The sequence below is a fragment of the Lycium barbarum genome, chromosome 6 (genome assembly GCF_019175385.1).
Source record: "Lycium barbarum isolate Lr01 chromosome 6, ASM1917538v2, whole genome shotgun sequence".
Lineage (NCBI taxonomy): Eukaryota > Viridiplantae > Streptophyta > Magnoliopsida > Solanales > Solanaceae > Lycium > Lycium barbarum.
Genome location: NC_083342.1, coordinates 105,640,331 through 105,662,909, shown reverse-complemented (window position 1 = coordinate 105,662,909; position 22,579 = coordinate 105,640,331). Strand labels below are relative to the sequence as shown.

The 22,579-nt window shown below is 36.6% G+C and overlaps 1 protein-coding gene across 1 annotated transcript; it reads right to left on the bottom strand.

Annotated features, from left to right (window-relative positions):
- Window positions 1-231: 231 nt before the first annotated feature.
- Window positions 232-18,626, bottom strand: LOC132645215 (uncharacterized). Its single transcript, XM_060362066.1, has 15 exons — window positions 18,355-18,626; window positions 17,184-17,414; window positions 15,222-15,536; window positions 14,600-14,707; window positions 11,717-11,906; window positions 10,746-11,008; window positions 9,743-9,872; window positions 8,357-8,427; window positions 6,642-6,899; window positions 6,486-6,562; window positions 4,920-5,011; window positions 3,919-4,001; window positions 3,542-3,613; window positions 899-1,024; window positions 232-622 (listed from the first exon to the last, which is right to left on the bottom strand). The coding sequence occupies exons 1-15, from the start codon at window positions 18,484-18,486 to the stop codon at window positions 584-586; spliced, it is 2,187 nt and encodes a 728-aa protein (XP_060218049.1). The 5' UTR covers window positions 18,487-18,626; the 3' UTR covers window positions 232-583.
- Window positions 18,627-22,579: the final 3,953 nt, after the last annotated feature.

The following is a 22,579-nucleotide window of genomic DNA, read 5'->3' as shown; positions in this document are numbered from 1 at the left end:
ACTTCAGGAAAGAAAATGGAGAAAAACTATAAGCAAGAAAAGGAAAAGGGAAACAATAACATAAAAGCAAGCTCTTATGAAATACACAAGAAGACACCAAAAGGTATCATGATTTCAATAAAACGGTTCTAGCGTTTCAGTGAAAAATCAATATATAGAAGCTCAAAAATTGTTTTACGGCATTTAACTACCAATTCCCTAGTAGGAAAAAATGTTTTCAACAGCGTAAGCTTCATTGCAAATTCCTTCACTATTTGACATTTCTGCACACAGTTGACATGTTGAAGTGTTTCCTTATACAAAATTCTATTGAAACAAAACCGGCCTCTCCAATTGCTACAATATAGACTACATGTAAATTGGACTTCAGTTTCACTTTAGATGAATTATTTCAAAGTCAATGATTATACAAGTGATGAAAAAGGTATAAATGACAGATTTAGGTTGTGCAACGGACAAAAAGGTTAAGGCTTGATTCTCAGCTGTGGCAGGTTTCTGAGGTGATTAACAATTTCATCTAAGGGCGAACTGTGAGGTAGCTATAGGTAGTTGGAGCAGCTTAAATGTACGGTCTCTATTTGTGTCACTCCTCATCCTCTTCTTCAGATGCTTCTTTGAGCCACTGCAAAGAAGATCAAAGTTCATAATCTGAGCAGGCAATATTGAAAAGACAAACTTTGCTTTTCTTCCCTTTTTCATTGTTTACAAGTTTGCAAATTACTTATTCATTTTTCCTGAGCGTTGGTTGATCAGGAAGAGGGGAGAGGTTGGGATGGAATGAATAACAAGATAGGTTAAGTAGATCAATGGTGGCAAATAGACCAATGAATCTTCAAGATCACTGTGCAATATCGGCAGGTCATCTACATGCAAAGTTTTAACTGCTGTAAGTACGAACCTGGATAAATTTTTCTGATTTCTTGACAAAAATCTTGTCTGACTCCTCTGCTCCTTCCTTTTCAGAAGCCCAGTCAAGTATGGCCTCTTCTTGTATAATTTCCTGATCGTACAGATGATGCAAAATCTGTGGAGGGATAAAACAGAATAATGATATAGATTAGATGGATATTTAAGTAGGACAGATATACTTCTGGACAAATGAACAAAAATGAATCAATTGGATTTTCCATAGTCAAACAAATTAAACATTTGTTTCGTTGATTGGACAAATGAAAATTTTATTTTGAAAGGCATTTCTAGGGTGCCTCGGGGCAAGGCAGGCAGGCAGGCAGGCACAAGCTGCCTCATTGAAGAGGCGTACAACCATCCATTAGAACTAGATTACGCTTTAAAATTGCTGCTATACTCCTCAGAGCCCCCACCCACCCAACCCGCAAAACCAGAACTTCCTTCCTAATAGTTAACAAACAAAGAACATACCCAGTATAGTCCCACAGAATAGGGTCAGGGGAGGGTAGAGTGTACGCAGACCTCACCCCTACCTTGGTAATAGTTAACAAGATCTTTATCAAAGTCGTGACCTCCATATGTTTGGAAAAACATTTAGATTGTGAATGTGAGCTTGTTGTGACGAACAAGTCGTTCTTCGTGTCTTCCATGAAATTACATTTGGTGCTATCTTAAGAATATTATGAAATGCTTTTGTGAAATATATTGACTCATGATTTGAAATATGAAGGAATCACCTCATGTAATATTTCATAAATGATTTGCGAATATGTTTCATGAACGATGAATATGTTTATGTTAAAAACCGTTTAGTACAGCATAATTAAAGTGTAAAAATTCCATAACACCTGAAATACCCTCATCAGCAAGCAGCCATGTTGACGAGTGCTGCTTGCTAACTCCCACTTATAGAATAAGAGAAAATATGGTTTTCACACAAGAACAACGTTTCTAAAAGTTATGATCTTTATGCAAGATCCAAGACATGTTTCTAAAGTTATGCTATGTTTTTTTTGGGTCTTTTTAAGTTAATTGATAAGTTATGCTATGTTACAAGAAAGGAATATTATGCTGGGCAGTAAGGCCATTTTAAGGACTACATTTTAGGGCCAAACGTGACAAATGATATTGAAAATGTTTTTTGGGAGTATCCTTGAGCCATGGAAAGTATGTTTGGGCAAAAGGACCCTAAGTTTGGAAACTACATATGCCGGTGTAGGCTTGGTTATGTATGTTACTAGCAACCTTAATGTCACATCCATAAAACGTCATGGTGAGACGGCTCAATAGAGTTGATATCTCTAGATTAGATTCATGTCAGATCGATACGGCATTACGGTGAAACAGCTTTGTTTGTCGCGTCGATACCCTCGATAGATGCCATGGTGACTATATTCTATGTAAATGACCAGAGTTGCTCCTGGTTGAAGTTATGATATGTTATATTATGAAAAAGGCTATGGCCAAATGGTTAATTTTCGAAGTATGTTACAAGTCTTCATATGCTTTATGCTTTATGCTTTATGAAGTGCTCATCAAATTTGAATTCCCTGGGGCCATGTGTTATCGCGGGATACTTCGTGCACCGGGCTGTCCTTTCATAAGATTTGAATTGCATCTCTCTCGCATGATGTGTTATTTAAAGTCTTGCCCCAATCTTGAGTTCAGGAATTGATGATGCATGTTGAGTACGATGTGGATTTACTCAGCCCCCCATTTAAGCCATAAGCAGATTGGGTCAGGCATTCGACTCCTCCAACATTGTATGATATGCCCCGTTATCATACCGGTGGGTGTCGTCATGTCCAGTTAGTTGTATGCATTATGTAATCCTTGTCATTAGAAGCTCCATATTCACTATGGTAATTATGTTCAGAATAATATCGTGTATATTTCATGGTTTATGTATAGAAGTTCTAAATGATTTTAAGGCTAACGAGCCACATGTTTATGACTTCATGTTCTGACATCTCTGTTATCATGATGCATGGCACTGTTTATGTCTAAGCATAGAATGAATGTTGGTTTGCTCGATAGTAAGGTAAAGGCATCCGGTGTCGGTCACGTTCCTCCAGATTTGGGGTGTGACATCAACCGCATATCTTCATAGACACTTACCCATTAATGGTGTCCTTGTTTCTCTTATTTAATTAGTGTGGGAAGCTAGTAAATTGCAAACGGAGACTAAGGTGCAAAGCTTTGTCGGCAAGGGGACAAAAATTAGGGAACTTCAACTATTTCCTATGGACAAAATTTTCAATTCTCAGCTCAATAGTCCACATAAAACAAGGACATTCAGCTAGTAGTGGAGAAATTTTAGATATTCATATAGTGTTCCTTTATAAATATTATTGATATCGATTATATTTTAACACTATTAACAACTTCCAAAAAGAATTGCTTCTTACTTGTTAAGACAACAAGATTTGCTGATAGCTTTCCCAAATGCAAGATGGTACTAGTATTTAAACATGTGCTACTACAAAAATGTAGTGAATTAGCATTATAGATTGTGTAGATCTAACCCTTTGCTCCGCCCATCTAACAGCAAACAGCTTGGAAGACTAATTCAATCCCCTAGAATCTAGATTGACTGCATTACTGAAGCAACTTCTAAAACGAAACAACATACCTCTAAAAATAATGGAGAATACTCCCTGGCAGACTCCAAGCACATTTCTTCAAACTTCAATATTACTTCAATCTGACAGATCCAGGTCAGAATATTCATGAGCACCAAACATGTAAAGTAGTTGTCAAACATCTTAACTGATGGAAAAACATTACCACTAAGATTTCTAAGAGCCAACAGTTTTTTGGGTAAGATACCAACAGATAGGTGCTATATTAACACACCTCTAATCTTAATTAATTATCTTTCACTACCCACAGCCTCAGGCTGGTAACTTTTTCTTCATTACTTTATAAAGTTCACTTTATTTGGGGAGAGTGGGAGAATTTCTTTACATACAATCCATGAGTAGCAATATATAAATAAAATACACTAACCTCTTCATCAATGCTTGGCAAGTAATATTTCAGTAGCTTTTCCCATTTTTTAACTGTGGTAACAACATTCTTGTACAATTCATCTGAGAAAAGCATATATATGTGATGAATACACAAACTATATAATATAAGCAGGCAAAAAAAAAAAGCATAAAATATTAGACAAATAATATAGCCACTTCCAGAAAGAGAAGAGTTGGAAGAAAAGACGGAAGAAAGTTCATCCAGCTAAATTCTTTATATCTTGCCAAGATGTTAGTATATGAGATTAAGAGAAGGATGAAAATGATTTTTTTTTATGACATGGGAACCCGCAGCCACTACCCTTTGGGTGCGCACAGGGTAAACCAGCTCTTGTGCAATAGCTCACAAACCACACAGGAGAGGTAACCCGCACTAGGCAAACCCCGTACGATGAGCTCGACCCAGAAGGCAAATCCCCTGCTGTCATAGGCAGGGGGGTTCGAACCTGAGACCTCCATTAGGAAAGCCCCATGCTCAACCAACTGAGCCACCCTTGAGGGTAGATGAAAATGAATATTTAAACTCAGTATCTAAACCATATCATATTTATAAAGCAAAATACGAACAAATAAGTACAAATGCACATACACAGCGAACAACAGAACACCCACAAAAAGTAGAAATTAATCTCAGTAACTGAAAGTGGTAAATCACAAGACAATACCATGTTATTGACCTTAAAAGTGCCATTTGTAATTGGCTTATAGCTTCAATACTTGACATGCCTATGAAATGATCATTCAATTTATGCAACAGATCTCCATTTGGTGTTGACATCCAAGTTGACAATACGAATATGAATCTACACTTTATAAAGGAATTTCTCTCTTTGATAAAGAAAAGGAAAATTAGCACCGCTCACCACAAAATGCCAAAAATCCAGCACTCTGTCAAAATTGCACTAGAAAAAGCAACCTAACAGATGGATTACAACAACCTGGGATATTGTGAAACACAAAAATAGAAGGAAAACTTACTAGGTGAGTCATGTGGAGTATCCAATGCCAATTTCATCACTGAATAAAATAAAGCACCAGCACAGTCTGCAGATGCCATATTGTATGACAACCTGCAATGAAATAGAGAAGGAAGGCATAAACAATCTGAACAGAGAAGATTGCAATTTTTTTTTTTGGGCAAGATGATAACCAGAGAGATTTGGCATTTGAATCACATCTCTGTCCTGCAAAGCATTTCTCCAAAGCGTATTTAGCACTTAAGATTCTACTGTCTTTACATTTACACTAAATGTGTTTGGACTGTAAGCATGAAACCGGTCTAGATAGTAGATATCCATGCCAGATCTCATATAGTGACATGGCAGCTTGCTTTTATGAGATGTAAGGATATAGGTTCAGCTCAAAGTATTCCTTTGATAGACTCACACCGAGACTTTTTCCCCTGCTTCATTCATACCTCATTGTACTCTTCCTATCAATCAACTATACCCCGATCCCAAATTAATTGGGATCTGACTGAGAGCCATCTGTATCCACTGGACTTTACGTGGATCGTTATCATTCCAATCTTAAATGAATTGCCTTGAGAGGAAAATTAGAAGTTCTCTAAAATTAAAGGGTCTCTAAATCACCCTTGGTTATACAAGCATATACATCTTTAGCCAACATAAAAAGGCTCCTGACAAATAACAGACCGTGCGTGATCTTGAGAATTACTTCTGAATAAAGTCAGAAATTAAAATGTAACAACAACCACCTAGCCGCAATTCCCTAGTCTTTCTTCCCATGGCAATATGTTTCTCCTTCTACCATCAGAAATAAAAAAGGATAGTGCAGAGTGATAGCAAATGTGAAGACGAATGCAGGTTGTTGAGGTAAAGCCAGGAGGCCACAAATTTCCTCAGCACAATCTACATATAATCTGGAGGTTTTAATTTTGATGTTTACTAATACTTTCTAGAACTCAATTCATCCTATTATGTCCTTTCAATTGTGCTCTGAAATTTAGGGTCTAACCAGAGTAAGACAAACAACATGAGACAGGGAATTCAACCACAAAAAGTCAGCATATACAGTGTAGAGGAGTACAATAATGAAAGGAAAGGTCAAAGGCAAGAGAAGCAGAACACTCTCTCGCAGGAGGTAGGCAACAAAGTAGGACCGCAAAATACATACTTGAAGATGGGAAGATGTACAAAAATACCCTAAAGAGATGTGATGGAATTTTAACTAAGAAATAGAAGACGGGAGGAGGAGAGGAAAGACGCTGCTTTAACCTTGCAAATATAAACTAAGTGAAGTAGCACTTCAACCCTCTTTGGTAAATAGAAGCAGAAATTAAAGAACTGTTCCAAAGGGCGAGAGATGGAACTTTTTTTTTTTTTTTGATAATTAGGGATGGAACTTTTCGGTGCACACTAATCACCCTACAGAATATACAGAAAGTTGAAATCATGTAGTAAAACTGGCATGAAATAATGCGGCAACAGGAGGGAAGATCTAAAGTTAATTCCATGTAAAAAGCTTTTCTCAAGACACCATATTCAAGAATAAAAGCTATAGATTGAATTCTAGTTAACATACCGCAATGAATTAACTTCTAAGATTACATGGTCGTCTGTTACATCTTCCTCTACAGCCCTTTGAAAAGTTGCTTCAACCTGTAATGACAAATGGAGAAGATCTTAATCTATGATACAGTTTTACGAAATGATCATAATTATTCCCATTAAAACCTACTTCTCTTTCAAAAATCACAGAGTCATCTCTAATGTCTTCAGCATCTTCATTAGAATCATTAGTTATAGAGTCAGGTCCCAGTTCTCCAGAAGGTGGAAGAAAAGAACCATCTTCATTTGGTATATCCGCTTCATCATTAGTGATTTGCATAATTGCAACAAGTTTATCCACAGGAATTGGTGCAACAGAATGTTTCCATTCTTCTTCCTGTCCACCCTCACTGACTAGCCATATGAAACCTACTCCTCCATCACCAACCTGGAAAATCAGGATGAAGTATAAGAAACAAACAACTAACGCATTATAATAGCTTTGTCTTTTCAAACTGGATAAGGAATTTTAGACAGGTGACTCTTATTTTTCCTTTTTCTTATAAAGAATTTCAGCCACGTGTTTTAGCGTATCTCTTTTGTTTCCTATCTTGGGCACCTATGAACAGCAACTCAAAGACTGAATTACACCTAAACGACCTCATAGCACTGCTTCACGCACCCGATCAGTGTCACAGATAAATTTAAAAGGCTCTAAAGGAACTTTCTATAGGATTCAACAAACAGGGTAGGAAGTTTCACTTAGTCGGCAGGGAGGACATTACGTCTCCAAAAAAAAAATGGTTAGAGGGGAGAGGAGGGACATGAAGTGAAAGATCTTCTAATTTTCAACAAAGCCCTTTTAAGGAAATGGTTTTAGAGATTAAGGATTAAGGACCACACTCTATGGTATGAGGTGACAGCGAAAAAGTACGGAATTGTGGAAGGGAGATGCAGAACTAAAACTATCACATTCCCAATTAGGTGGGGACATTGGAGGAATATTATAAAAGGAAGCGGAAGACTTCATCGGGAACATAACTTTCATGGTAGGGAATGGCAGTAGAATCAACTGTTGGAGTCACAGCTGATTATGAGAAGAAATGTTGAGACTGACATTTCCGAACATTTACAATATCTCAGACCAGAAAGAGATGAATACAACATATTCAAAGATTACAAGAATGAGGAGCCATCAAAACATAAGCGTTAGCAGGAACCTTCTGGACTACAAAGTAGCTAACTTCCAAGGTCTAGTTGAACTACTGTACAAGCAAAGTACAATTGAAGCACTATAGTGAGTTAAGGATTTTAGGATAGTAAAAGTACAAGAGAATAAGTGCACTCAAGTTTAGCCACCATAAGAAGAATAACGTCGATGTAAAATTAGACCGGACTGGTTCCTGAACGCAGACAATTCAGATATCTAGGATACAATCTTCCAGGAGAATAGCATGATAGATGGAGATGTAACACATAAATTCTAATAAGAAGGTTGAAATGGAGAGTTATGAACTTGGTGCTAACAAATTGAAAGTAAATTCTACAAAACAATAGTGACACCAACAATGTTATATGGAATGTCTATTGGACCCTAGAAGCGCAACATATCCCCAAGATGGGTGTGGTAGAAATACATATGTTAATATGGATGTGCGGGCATACAAGACGGATAAGACTACAAAAGCAATCACCTCTGAGAGCAATGCAAGATTGTAGACCTCTAAATCTGATCAATACATGCGCGTATGATGACTAAAAGCCTATTTCACCAAGCTTCTAAAATTGCTTATTTTGAGAAGCACGTTCGTCAAAATAGTTTTCAGATAAGTACTTTTTTCAAAGAAGCATTGTGTTGATCAACTTATTGGAGAAGTGATTATAGCAGCAAGCCTTAAAACTTACCTCATACTCTTGTGAGTCAGGTAACTCGGTCCTCTCTTCCTCATTCAACTTGTCCAAAGTACCAGAGACAGCTGCGGATAAATCAATTAAGGGTTGTTAATTCATAAACTATAGAGAACATTAAAAAAACACAAGACATCATTTACGAACAAGCACAAGGTGCACATCTTAGGACTCATAGTTTAATGTCTAGCAGACATGAAACTAGTTTGACTCCGCAAAACTGAGAATTGCAACATTTCAACTCAATACTCTTCCAAAACCAAAAAAGGTAGAACTTTATTTATAGTGGGTAGGCTGATAGCCCCCAAGGCAGTTGGACACGCTGACGAGAAAGCTTTCTTCCCGGTCACACCATAAGATAAAACTATAAATATTATGGAAAATACGTGATCTACATATATGTCCATTGGGCATAAATACATCACCTATGGTGTTGTCACATCCATTGAGGTGGTAGGCCCAGAAACTTTACCCCTCCATGGTTACGTTGGGGTGTTTAGAGACACTTCTTCCCATTTCAGGTCTCGGAATGAGTCCAAACTATAACTTTTATAGCATTGCCCCAAAACGGAAAAACAATAATAAATGGATTCCACATTTAAGTGCATTATATTGATTTGAGGTCTATCGGGAACAGCCTCTTTACTCCACACAAGGTCGGGGTAAGGTCTGCGTACAACCCACCCCTTCCCAAACCCCATTTGTGGGATCACACTGAGTATGTTGTTGTTGTCTTCCCATATTTTAAGCTACTTTATAAACATCCAACATAAACCTCATAACATTACTAGACTCCTTTGGGGGTTGCCATCTAGTCATTTCTACTATGCCAAATTACTTGACCTAGTTTTGATCCTAATCCGTCCTAAAGTAGGGTTTTGTCAAAATTATTGTAGATTTTGAACTTCCCTATTTTGGGCAAATCTAAAACCTAAGTTACTCGGACTCTTCGAAAGTGTTGCCGTACCCGTGTCGGATCCTCCAAAAATAAACTACTTTTGAAGGATCCGACACACACCCGACGACATTTTAGAAGAGTCTGAGTAACTTAGTCTAAAACTTAGGATGTATTAGGAAAGATACTAGGTTAAGTAATTTGGCATAGGAGTCTCTGATGTTTATTTGCATAACTGGAAAACCATTCTCGCATATTTGTTTGGTAGTCCTCAGGGCAAATCAAAATTCAAAAAGTATAGATGAAGAGACCGATTAAAACACCAATATCATTCCACCCAGGTGTCTATCATCTACACCAACAACAACATACCCAGTGTAATCCCACAAGAAAGGTGTCTATCATCTATGGTACAATATAGAAAAATACAAGCCAACGTTATTATCTCACTGCACCAAAATACAATATGCAAAAGTCAGAAAAGTTACATGGACTTTCAGTGATCCCACTACTATTGTCAGCATATTCCAGTTCCTCATCACTATCTTGCTTTATAGGTTGCTGAAGCAAAGAAACCTTGGAGTAAGCAGGTACAAGGAAATTCCTGCCTACCACAACCTGAGGAGCATATATACTATGATTAAATGATTTCAAAGTATAGAAAAAGGGAAAGGCTGGAATTATTATACAGACAAATACATTGATGCAGCCTAAAGAAAGAAGAAATAGGTATGTGAGTGTGCGACATTGGTGTGCAACAGTTATTAAGTTCAACCAAGAACCATTACCAGGGGCAAAGGGCAAAGGCAAATTACGAAGGGAAAAAAATAGAACATATTGTTGTAAGGAGAAACAATTTAAACAGCAACCGGGTGATTAAGAAACATCAATGTCTACACTCAAGAATTTCAATTTAGCATAAGATCTCTGCCTCCCTATTGATTTTGCAAGGTCTAAACCCTTTAAGTTAGAGGTGCTTCTTCCATGTTCAAGTGGAATAACCTTCTACGCCACAACTCATGACTTAGTATATGAGTTTACCATAAGATAGAAGCCTGATCTTAGGTGTCGAATTTCTGCTTTCAGTCCCTTTTTCTGGAAAACTGGTAACTTATTTCTGCTTTCAGTTTAATATTTCCCTTTTGATGATGAGGATTTTCCATGACATTGAGGAAGGGTGGAAACCCCTTATACGATTTACCATAGATTCATTCGATCTGACCAATTTATTGACAAAGAAATGCTAAAAGAAGCAGAACTGGCACTAGATCTTAGTCAAAAGTAAGAAACACATAACAGGTAAACTGCCTGTCCAGAAAGAAGTGCCAAGAAAGCTTAACATGAATAATCTAGTCTCTGCTTCCTAAGAGATGATGTCTTGAGGCAACGTTTACAATGTGTGAATTGCTTAATTGAAATTCATCAAAACCAGGTCTAGCTAGTACATCCAGAAAAAAGAATTGTGTTTTCTTGTTTCTTTAATGGCACTACCTTAAAAGACAAGACGACACCAGGCTCTAAAGCTGCTCCAGACTTCATTGTCACACCGTCACAAACTATTGAGCGCTTCAATTTGCAGCCATCTTCAATCGTGACATTATGCCATATATAGCAACCTTCTATAGTGACATTTGACCCAATTGAGCAACCTTCACCAACAACTGAATTCGAAATCTCTGTGTTGTTCCCAATACTGGTTCCAGTCCCGATTACAGTGAAGGGGCCAAGTTTGGATGAGCGGGATTGCTTAATATCTGAAAAATGGCAGGTAAACAACAATTTCAAAAGAGTGCAGAAAAATTGAAATCTTCACCATCTATACCATTTTTTCACAAAAAGATCCATGCCAGGGTGATATGAGCATAAAATATCACATGTGGACGAATATCAGTCAGGAATAAAGAATGGAGACAACTAAAACACGTAGTTCAATTAGTATCCCTTTTATAATTATTACCTTTGTATCTAATAACGCACCAATTCTAGCCCGCTTCATTGCACATCATGTGCTCTAGCAGCAAAATCTTGCAACTTACAAGGACATCAGATGCAATAAAAACCTACTACACCGCAATCTCAAACTAGATGGCTCAGCTACACGAATCCTCAACAACAATCACATCAGATATTAAAGCAACAAAAGCTAAATCCTGTGAACAGCAAAACCTGTTAGATTACCATATTTTTTAAGCCATTATGCGTCTTTTAAATTTCCATCCATCAGTCTTTCTTGCTCAGTATCTAAGTTAGCCGCAGTTTTGAAATTGATATTCAATATTTCTTTTGATAAGGTAAATTTTATTAATGTGGAAAAAAAACTCTAGCATACAATCCATTTACCAAAAAGTAGAGAATACCAGAAATTGATATTCAATATTTCCATCTTTAAAATGTCAATCATAAGTTAATCCACTAGCAACATGTTCTAGCAAACGAGAAGATAAGATGGAATCATTCCTTACCAGGTGCTCGATACATGCCCTGCCTTTCCAATTTAGTAGCAGAATTTCCAAAAAACTGGACATCAGGCACCAAGGGATATGTCCACCGCTGAATTATGTCCTTGCTAATGGTGTCATAACTTCTATAGTTATCAATTCTAGCCGCATAACTTGAATGAATTTCATGAGTGTAGATTTTATAACCCATGATCTGAAAGAAAAAGTAAGTTGAGAATAAAGAGATGAATGTAGGGAGCAAGAAGAGATGATCACCTGCACAAACATGGAGATAGATTTCAATTGATATATTTATAGCTAAAGAAACTGACCATGAAAGATGGATAGTACCATGTTTCACTTGAACCTGGGGGACTTCCGGCCTCCTGATTTTATTTTATTTTTTGAGAAATGTAACAAGTATATTCATCGACACAAGGGTGGTGCTGGCACTTCTGGTCTTTCAGCACTCTTTTTTTGATTGTTTCCTGATTTTAGCACTCATTTGATTCTCCATCAACAAAATTTTCTTATTCATTTAAAGGAAATTGTATACTACACTATTTTCTGCCTTTTAATTAAATGACAATATACGCATCATGTATCTTATTCTTAATGCAATGAAATTAGACAAAATTAGACCACATTAAAAATAAGGAAGAAATCTAGGTGGATAAGAAGAAAAAATTGAGTATCCATGAGTCTCCAATTTATAACGGACTTCATAGTTCACGAGCCAAAAGACAATTGAATCATGTTTCCAGATCCAACATAAGATGCACTAAAACCACAACATGTTTGGCCAGGAGCAGAGACATTCTGCAAGTGAGGGAAATAGAATTTTCTATAATGTAAATAACTTTAATTGGGACAACTCTCGTGTAAAAGCAGTGTACCAAAAGGTAAAAAGCTACACTAGAATATGATCCTCTCCAAATGACACATAACCATTCATACAAACAGGAACTTCTATGGATGCACCAAAAGCTACCTAAGAAATATTATAGCCTATTTCACGAACATACAAATTCATTTTCTATCCCCTTAAAAGATTTCATGTTTCTCCTACCACAAGACCCATATGATGGCTAAGCGGACAATTTTCCGTGCTCTGCACTTCCTCTTCCTTCTTCTAACGGTCAAGCTAGGTAATATGTCCTTCACCGGACCAGGCTTCATTGATGGTAACCAGAACCAGTAATACAACCCACCCAAACGTACAAATACTTGGCAACGTAATAACAGGTGATCCACATTTCCGCTTGAACATCTACACATGAAGCGCCAACTAACATATATATTCCTCCTTTTCCTCAAATTTTCAACTATCAGAATCGCCCTCCCCTTGCTTCCAACCAGGCGAAGAAATACACCTTCTAACACCCTAGGAATCCATATTGAAACATGAAGAAGCCCGACTCCTACCTCACCAAAAGCTTGTGGTAGTATGATTTTACTACAAAAGCACCATCACTTCTTGTCCCACTTCCATGAGTCCTAGCTAGTGAGTGAAGTTTGTTTGTAGAGTATTTTCACCAACCTCTAAAATTCATCAACCTCCTAATCTGTAAATTCCTTCTAAATCTCATGTACTAGTGAATTTCTCCCTCTTATGCCCTTCGAATCTATTGCACTGCCATCTTTTTTTTAAATAACCATGGTATCCAGACCAGCTTGCAAGCACCTCGACTAATTCCACGGGACACCTGCCACCTCCTACCAACACAGATATCGGGTAACTCTGTCCACCAAGTTTAGGACAGATGGGAAAAAATGACCGAATATTTTTGCCTTCGTAAGGATTTTAATCTTGAGATCTCATGATTCTTCACCACTTTATTAACCACTAGGCCACACCCTTGGGTGCTATTGCATTGTCATCTCTTTCTACCTCGAAACTCTATATAAAAAAAAGGGCAGCCCGGTGCACTAAGCTCCCGCTATGCGCGGGGTCCGGGGAAGGGCCGGACCACAAGGGTCTATTGTACGCAGCCTTACCTTGCATTTCTGCAAGAGGCTGTTTCCACGGCTCGAACCCGTGACCTCCTGGTCACATGGCAGCAACTTTACCAGTTACGCCAAGGCTCCCCTTCGAGGACGTCTTGAGCTAAAACTTTCAAGAGCTAACCTATATTGGATGCACTAGACTATGTTTCCGCTTCTTCAAGTTGGAAATTGCAAGAGTTACACCTACAGTTTTTAAATGAGTATGCTATTGTCAGTAGTACCGAAAGCTTAAAATATTAAAAGCATGTTTATTTATCTAATTACTTCTCCAATACGCCTCCTCACATGCGTACCGGATTATTTCAATCGTTCCAGACACATGAAAGGTGTCCAGTATACTCGAATACAACACCTTTACATACTTTCATACTATGTAAAAGAACATAAGAATCCAACTAAACTTTAATAATGGATCATTATAGATTCCTAACCAGCTTCCTCATGTACGTAGAACCCAATTTTAGGATTTATACATGAACTAAAGTGTTCATGAACTTCTTTTTTGATCAAGTAAAAGCATTCCTGAGCTTACGAGCAAGAGAACGGGTTCATCAAAATTAGACATAATACTATGTGGAATTATATATACAACTTGATTAAAAGTTTACATTGCAATGAAACGAACATATTTATTTATTTTACTTAGGTCCAACAAAATGCAAAGCTTATGACACATAACTAATTCATTCTTCTTGAATCCCCTTTACACATAGCAAAAGTTTACGAATAAAGACATCAAAACCATTTGTAAGATTTTAGGGTGGAACAACACTAGGAACGTTTTTTCAATACACACTTTTGACTTATTTTTTAGTTTGACATTTTCTCTTTTCTTGGATACAAGAACAACATTCCTCAAGAGAAATACAAAATCACCGATAATTTTAGGGATATACATACATCATCAACGAGCAACCCCTTGACAAAATCACGCCGCAAATGTTGATAGTCAAAATTATCGGTGAAAAGACTCAAAACTTCTGGGGAGCAGATGTCAATGTAGCAATCCTGCAACCAACGCTTACCAATCATTAAACACAAAATAAACAGAAAGAAATGACAATAACCAGAAGCCTTCTTCAAAACCAGATGATGGAAGGAAGAATAGCATCGTATGGGAGGAGTAAGCAATGAAACCCAAAACTACAAAACAGACGGTAAAACTTAACTACACGAAACTACAGATAGTAAAACTTAACTACACGAAACTAACTTTTCTTATTAGTTCATCTATTAGTGGAGGTTTTTACTTGGAAAGAAGAAACAATAGCATTTAAAAACATGAGCAAATAACAAATAAGATTAGTGAAGTGGACAAAGGTACGTAAATAAATCTCACCAGATGCAATACCTAAACTATGTTAAACCTCCACCAGTTGTTATTGAGCAAATATATATATATATCATCTTTCTCATGGTAATTAAAACCAGTTCATGCAACACACCTTATCAAGAACATTGCTCAAACTAGAAGCAGCACTAGTAACACTAGAATTATTATAACAAGTGTAACAAAACAAACCTGTTTGTCATTTTGAAGAGAAATGGAAGTATTATCAGTAAGCAATGCCTTGTCAAGAGACAAATATCCTTTAAAGTTATCTACCCTGTCTTCATAATACAGCAGCTGCTTAGTCTCTGGATCAATCACCATAAACAGCTCTTCAGTTCCAAGACGTGATTGGTGAGTTATAGGAGAAGGCTTTGATTGTTTAATGACCATGGTCATTACAGCATTGCTATCCTTTCTCCGTCTCTCCTTATGTTCCTTAAGTGCCTGTGATAGTGACATGTTGCTCACAGTATCTCCACTGACGAGGATAAAATCACCGCGTATCTTCAAAAGGCCAAAAGTTAAGTTAGCTAATCACATTGACAAAAGATTACTCTGAATTCAACAATATTAACTCTACAATTTTAAGCACAAAGAGAACAGTGAACACAGAGGAGAGGAGAACATCTTCCTCATCTCCGAAAACAACCTTGGATTGCACATGACGTTCAAAGCCTACTTTGATCTTTTCTCTTTTCTATAACGACAGACGTTATAACTAACTTGCACGTACCTCAACTATTTTGCCGGGTACCTACTACCTCCACCAGCACAAGTACCAGGTAAGTCTATCCATCAAGGCTAAGATAGGTGGGACAAAATCATCTTGCATTTGTTTTTGGCCTCTACTAAGTTTTGAACTATGATCTCCCATGGTTCTCATCCCTTGTTTCATTCATTTTACAACTCTATCTCCTAAGCAAACAATGCTTGCATCATGGATTGCCAAAAACGTTGTGATGATTAATCTAGGAATCCAACCAAGTCCTGCTCGGATAAAGTCATGTTAGATTATGTATTAATACAGCTATCTTACCAGAAAACTTCTCCATATGTGTCCAACCAAAGAAAGGGGAAAACATCAGAAGAAGCAAGTATGTTAGTGCTTTTCTAGTTCCCGTTTGAAAGAAGTTATTAGAGAGAAAGTGATGGTAGAGTTTAAAGAAAATATGTTCATTAACATCTTTAAAACCACTTTTACCCACAAAGATGGGCACAGGGAGGATGACAAAATACAAAGACAGAAGAATCAAGAGGAGTCTTTGATCTATGATTTGCACACCTAGTGTTGCTTGTTCCCGATGGTTCGTGCATTATGTGAAAAAGATACTCCCTTCATCCTAAATGAATGGTGAAATAACAATTTGGGGAGTCCAGACTACAAACTTTCTAACATTTATAAGTAACTTTAACATGAATTGTGATTTATAGAGCTTTTATGCCGTATTTAAATACGTAAGAATTATTTTTAAAGATCATGAATCAATGACCATATACAACAACGACAACTAGAGAGTGTTGACCCACGTATTCTGGACCCAGCCAATTTTAGTTTTGGACGGAGGAAGTATTATAATAATTACACTTGGTTTAACTTAGCATCTTAGAACTATTACATTTACCTATTGTAACATTGTGTGGTATTCTCTTTTGACAACTGGTAAGCCCCTGTAAGTTAGTTGACTCAACCCAATTGGTCCATAGGTTTGAATATCAGGGCAGTATGGCAACGCTTCTTCACCCTACTCCCACTCAAATACCAAGTTTCAGTCAGCGACTGAGTTCGAACTCATGATGTGCGCCCAATCCACACATCTTGCAAATCGTAGGAACAATCTATCTAACCCTAAATCATCTACATGGTACTAAATAATGACCAAGAGGATGTCAATTGAGTTATAAAGCCTAAGGCATTAGGATCAAACTTTTCTTTTACTATTTTCCTGTGCTTTTTTTTGAGAAAACCCCTTATTTCCATGTGATCCTAAAAAGATCTAGAAAGATCATTGATTATATAATAAAATAATTTGAGAACTATAAGATAATATGCATTGTTCTCTGTTCAATAAGTACGACAAACTGTTACATCTATTAACTGAGTTTTAACTTGAGCGGAAGATGGCAACGTGATAAGCAAATGCCATTACATACCACATGTTGCTCATAGATCAAACGCAAAGCATCTCCTGCACTAATAGCATTGTGTGATTCAATCTTTGTGACTATAAAGTGCGGTTGGCCAAACCAATTGGACTTATCCAAATAATCAATCACTTGCTTAGAATGAGCACAACAGAAAACAAAAACTTCTTCAACACCAGCAGATTCAAGCCATGCCAAGGTATAATCTATCATAGGAGCATTGACCAGTGGTAGCAGTACCTGCAATGCGAAAACCATTAAACTGTAGTACATAACTGTAACTATACATATTCCAAAACAAATAACTCGAATAGGCACATATCAAATTTGTGTTAAAAATTAACGCTATTCATACAATTAGCATTGTAACAATTCCACGGCATGCTACTTCATTCCTTAGAGATTGAAACTCCTAACGCATAGAATAAGACAAACAAACATGACGAATACATCTGACAGGTACTATTGTACAGGGATTCTTCATTGCTATGGTTGCCAGACCTGTCTACTTGCCACGTAGTAGTCTTGTCACTTATACTACCTCCAATAATATTATAGTCAAATCGAGAAAGTGTAATGTCCGATGCAGACATAATTATCATTTGAACATTGTATTTAGAGATTTAGAAACAACAATAAAGTTAGCACAAGTTTAGATTATTTCCGACTGCTAAATATTTTTTTGACAATGGTAAAATTCTTTATGTTAACAGGTATACTATACCAACTGTATAGTCCCCAAACAGACAATTAAGAAACAAAGGAGCTCCTTATAGTCTAAAACATCAGAAATGTCTTCTGATTCCACTAAACATTCCTGTTTACCAAAAATAATAAAGGACTAAACAGTTTCCAATTGCTAAATATTAAAAGAAATGTTTAAAGACAAATGTGGTCAAATTTTACTGTTATTGACTCTCGACGAGCATGAAGAGACAAAAATAAAATCGAAAAAGACTAATTTCCAAGAAAAACCAAAGCTTCAGATTGCCTGGGACACTTGTAGCAGTGGCAAGCCACACCTAAGAAAAATCCTCTATGTATTCATGAAGACACTAAACAATGACAACTGTTAATAAATAGCTAGTATTTATCATTAACCCAATGTGACATACGCAAAAAAAAAAAAAAAAAAAAAGGGGGCAAAGGAGAAAGAGGTAAGTTTATTAAAGCTAGTTACTTTGGGACGTTCAAGAGTGATAGGTCGGAATTTAGTGGTGAAACTATCAGCCAAAATAATAGCTTGTAAAGGGGCACGAGCCAACTCCTCTTCTGCATCTTCTCCTTTGTTTCCTCCCTTCTTTGCCACCATTTTTCGCTGTGTGTTTGAGAATAACTGTTTGCGGTCTTTGTGAAACCCTTGCCCTTTCAGTTGAAAAACCTCACTTCAGTTGTCATTCGGGTTCAGTTTGCTCAAAGCCTGGGTCGGGTTAACCCAGTTGGAACTGGACATCAATTTGTTTCGGGTCATTTGCACTTTTGTCCAAATTTGTGCTGGTCTTTAATTTATAAACTACTTTTTTGCGTGACATAAAGTTTGTATTTTCGCATTATAATATCTCATGATTATGTCCCGTATCCTTAAAGAATTTATGCCTCACTAGAAATAAATTTAATTTTTAAGGGTAAAAAATAAAAGATCAACCCATTTGAAGGACAAAAATAAAAAACAGCACATTTGAAAGGCAATTCGTGGAATTAAATCAACGATTTTGAACTTTGACATCAATTTGTTTCTTACCCAAAAAAAAAAAAAAACTTTTTAACTCTATACTATATTAAAAGCACAAAGGGCTTTAGAAATGTTGATTGAACTTTTTGGCCTTTATTAAAAGACTCTACAATAGATAAAATCATCATTTACTATTTTCCTCAACTTTTTTTTTTTTATATTTGAAATTATTTAATACTTTAAAATCCTTTTAAGTTTAGGAGTCCTTTTATTTGTCACTAAATTAGTCAGCCGTCCATATGCCTATAAATCAGGTTTAGGAGTCTTATACGGCTTAACACTGGATTCTTTCCTATACGTTCAGGAGTATTAGTCTATTGCTATGTTGTTTTAGCTTGCCTGGCTATTTGTCGCTCGATTATGCTACTCATTTGTGTTTTAGCTTTGAATTTTGTATCGATTTACAATTGGATTCACAATCTTTTACTCTTTCTATTTGCAGAAAAACTGCTAAGAATTAGGATTTTTCTACTACGATTCTTGAGCGGAAGAAAGCTGCAAATAGGCTCATCATAGACGAGGCGGTCAACTATGATAACTCCGTTATCATCTTACACCCTACTACTATGAGAAACTTCAGCTTTTGCTCATCAAGGTTTTCAATTTAATCTTCTAACTGAAACGCTCTATATTGTGTTGAGATTAATGCAAAGTCTTTAATTGTTGGAGTAATGTAACTTCTTTGAATGAATGAATTCCTTTCATTCATGACAAACTCCTGATCTTTCAATGCATTTTTCGTTGAATGGAGGAATACCTCATTTACGATAACTCATGTTATTAAACATCAATAACTGATGTATTGATTTTTGTAATAACGTGTTGTCTGTAAATGCTACGCATTAGCATTTCCCTATAAATTGAAGACTTTTGAGAACATATCAACCACCAAAAAATTATCCTTTTTGTTTTCACTAGAAATCTGAGCAATTGTATTTTTTGCAAAATACTCCAACTTCTAGCCACAAGTACACGCTTCTGGAAGAACTGTGAAACCTTGGGAGCGACCAACTATGAATGATTTGTACTGGTGTCGGGCCGAAAATCGCTTTCAAGGCAGTGGCTTGCCACGACACAGTGTTTGTGATAATTTGGTTACTATTTTTTAATTCCAAGTTCAATATCAATATTGTGCTATTTTTTCTAACAATTTGAAAGCGATTTTACACATACAATATTGAACAAATGGCTATTTCCTTGAACAAAACTCTTCCTGATATGTCAAAGCTCGAGCCTTTGGACAGAAATAATTTTAAACGTTGGTCACAGAAATTTCTCATTTTCTTTGAACAATTAGAAGTTGATTATGTGTTGTTTAACGAGCCTCCTACTTTTGATTCTAACACTGTTGATGATGTTGCTAACGCTACTACTGGTTCTAGCACTGCTATGGTTGTTGATGATGCAACTAAAAAGAAGTTTGAAAAAGATAACAAAACTGTTAGAGGGCATTTGCTGAACCATATGACTAATCCTTTATTTGATTTATTTGTTACTTATAAATCTGCCAAGGAAATATGGGACAGTTTGGAAAAGAACTATGGTGCTGATGATGCAGAGAAGAAAAAGTATGTTGTTGGCCAGTGGATTAAGTTCCATATGGTTAACAATAAGCCAATTATGGAACAAGTTCATGAGTATGAGAACTTGACTGCGGTTGGTTTGACTGAGGGCATGAAGATGTGTGAGGTTTTTCAAGCCAATGTTCTGCTTGAGAAATTCCCGCCTTCTTGGAGTGATTACAGGAACTAACTGAAGCATAAGAAGAAGAACTTGACCCTTCAGGAACTGATCAGTCACATGAGGACTGAAGAGGCAAACCGTCTCAAAGATAAGATGGAAGCTCTTTCCCTTAACTCTCCTAAAGCTAACCTTGTGGAAACTTTTGGTACTGTTGTAAAGACAGGTTCAATGGCAAGTAGAAGAAAGTTCCGAAAAAGGGAAATGGGAAGAAGAAGAATCACTTCAACAAGCTAGAGAGCCAAATCCAGAAGCTCAAGGGACCTTGTTTCGTCTATGGGAAAATTGGTCACAGGGCTGCTTACTGTAATCAAAGACAAGGGCAAAACTCGAAGCAGGGAGAACAAGGTGCTGCCCAGCCAATCTTGCTGAGGGGAATGAAGTTATTGTTGCTGTGGTCGTTGAGGCGAATCTAGTAGCTAAGAAGATTAATTGGGTTCTGGACACGGACGCTTCAAGGCATCTTTGCGCTAATAAGGAGTTATTCCATAACTTTGAGGAGTCTACTGATGGTGAGTGTGTCTACATGGGTAACTCCACTACTGCTGGAGTTATGGGTAAAGGAAAAATCCTACTTAAATTAACTTCTGGAAAAACTTTAGCATTGAAAAATGTTCTGTATGTACCCTCCCTTCATAGAAACTTAGTTTCTAGAGCACTTCTCAACAAAGCAGGCCTTAAACTTATTTTTTAAGTTGGTAAAATTATTATTTCTCGTGGAGGAGACTTTGTTGGGAAGGGGTATCTTAGTGGGGGTTTAGTTGTACTGAACACTGTTCAAGAGATTATCAATAATGAAAATGTTTCCAGTTCTGCTTATATTGCTGAGTCTGTTGATTTATGGCATAGTAGACAAGGTCATGTTAATATTGCTTCTATAAAAAGACTTAGAAAAATGGAGTTAGTCCATACGGTAAAAGTTGATGGATTTTCTAAGTGTCCTGTGTGTGTAGAAGCAAAACATGCTAAGAAACCATTTAAATTTGTTACTAGTAGGAAGACAGAATTGCTTGAACTAGTACATTCAGACTTAGCTGATTTCAAGAACACGATTAGTAAAGGTGGAAAGAAGTATTACATTACTTTTGTTGATGACTTTTCTAGATACACTAAGGTATATCTTCTTAAGTCTAAAAATGAGGCAGAAAGCATGTTTTTGAAATTCAAAGCGGAAGTAGAAAGCAATTAGATAGAAAAATCAAGAGACTTAGATCTGATAGGGTGGTGAATATAGTACCAATACTCTAGAGGATTTTTGTGAGAAAAATGGTATTATGAAGTTAGTGCTCCCTATACTCCCCAACAAAATGGTGTAGCTGAACGCAAAAACCGAACCCTTAAGGAAATGATGAACTCTATGCTTTTAAGTTCGGGTCTGTCTGACAACATGTGTGGGGGAAGCTGTTTTGTCTGCATGTTATATTCTTAATAGAGTCCCTCATAAGAAGTTAGACAAGACTCCATATGAGTTGTGGAAAGGGTTTCCCCTAACTTGAAATTTTTGAAAGTGTGGGGTGTTTGGCTAAGGTTGGTCTACCTGATTTCAAACGGGTAAATGTAGGATCTAAAAATTTTGACAATGTTTTTATTGGTTGTGCTCAAAATAGTGTTGCTCAAAGATTTACGTCTTTGAATGATTATTCTGTTTGTGAATCTAGAGATGCATAATTTTTTTAGCATGTTTTTCCGTTGAAAAATAATGTGCCTACTGATGTGCAAAATAATGCTTCTACATCTATAACTGTTAATTCTCATGTTGTGCCTTTTTCTAATGCTGTTGACAATGAGGATGAAATTGAACTTAGAAGAAGTAAGAGACGTAGAATTGAGACTAGTTTTGGTCCTGATTTTATTACAACTTTCTTGATTGAGAATTGTGATATTGATTCTTTAAATGATGAATTAGTGTCTATTTACTTAATAGAGGAAGACC

Coding starts and splice junctions, on each gene's coding strand:
- LOC132645215 (XM_060362066.1), bottom strand. CDS start 18,486: ATGGTGGCAAAGAAGGGAGGAAACAAAGGAGAAGATGCAGAAGAGGAG. Junction 6,563..6,641: donor CTGTGATTTTTGAAAGAGAA/GTAGGTTTTAAT, acceptor TTGTCATTACAG/GTTGAAGCAACTTTTCAAAG. Junction 623..898: donor AATCAGAAAAATTTATCCAG/GTTCGTACTTAC, acceptor TCTTCTTTGCAG/TGGCTCAAAGAAGCATCTGA.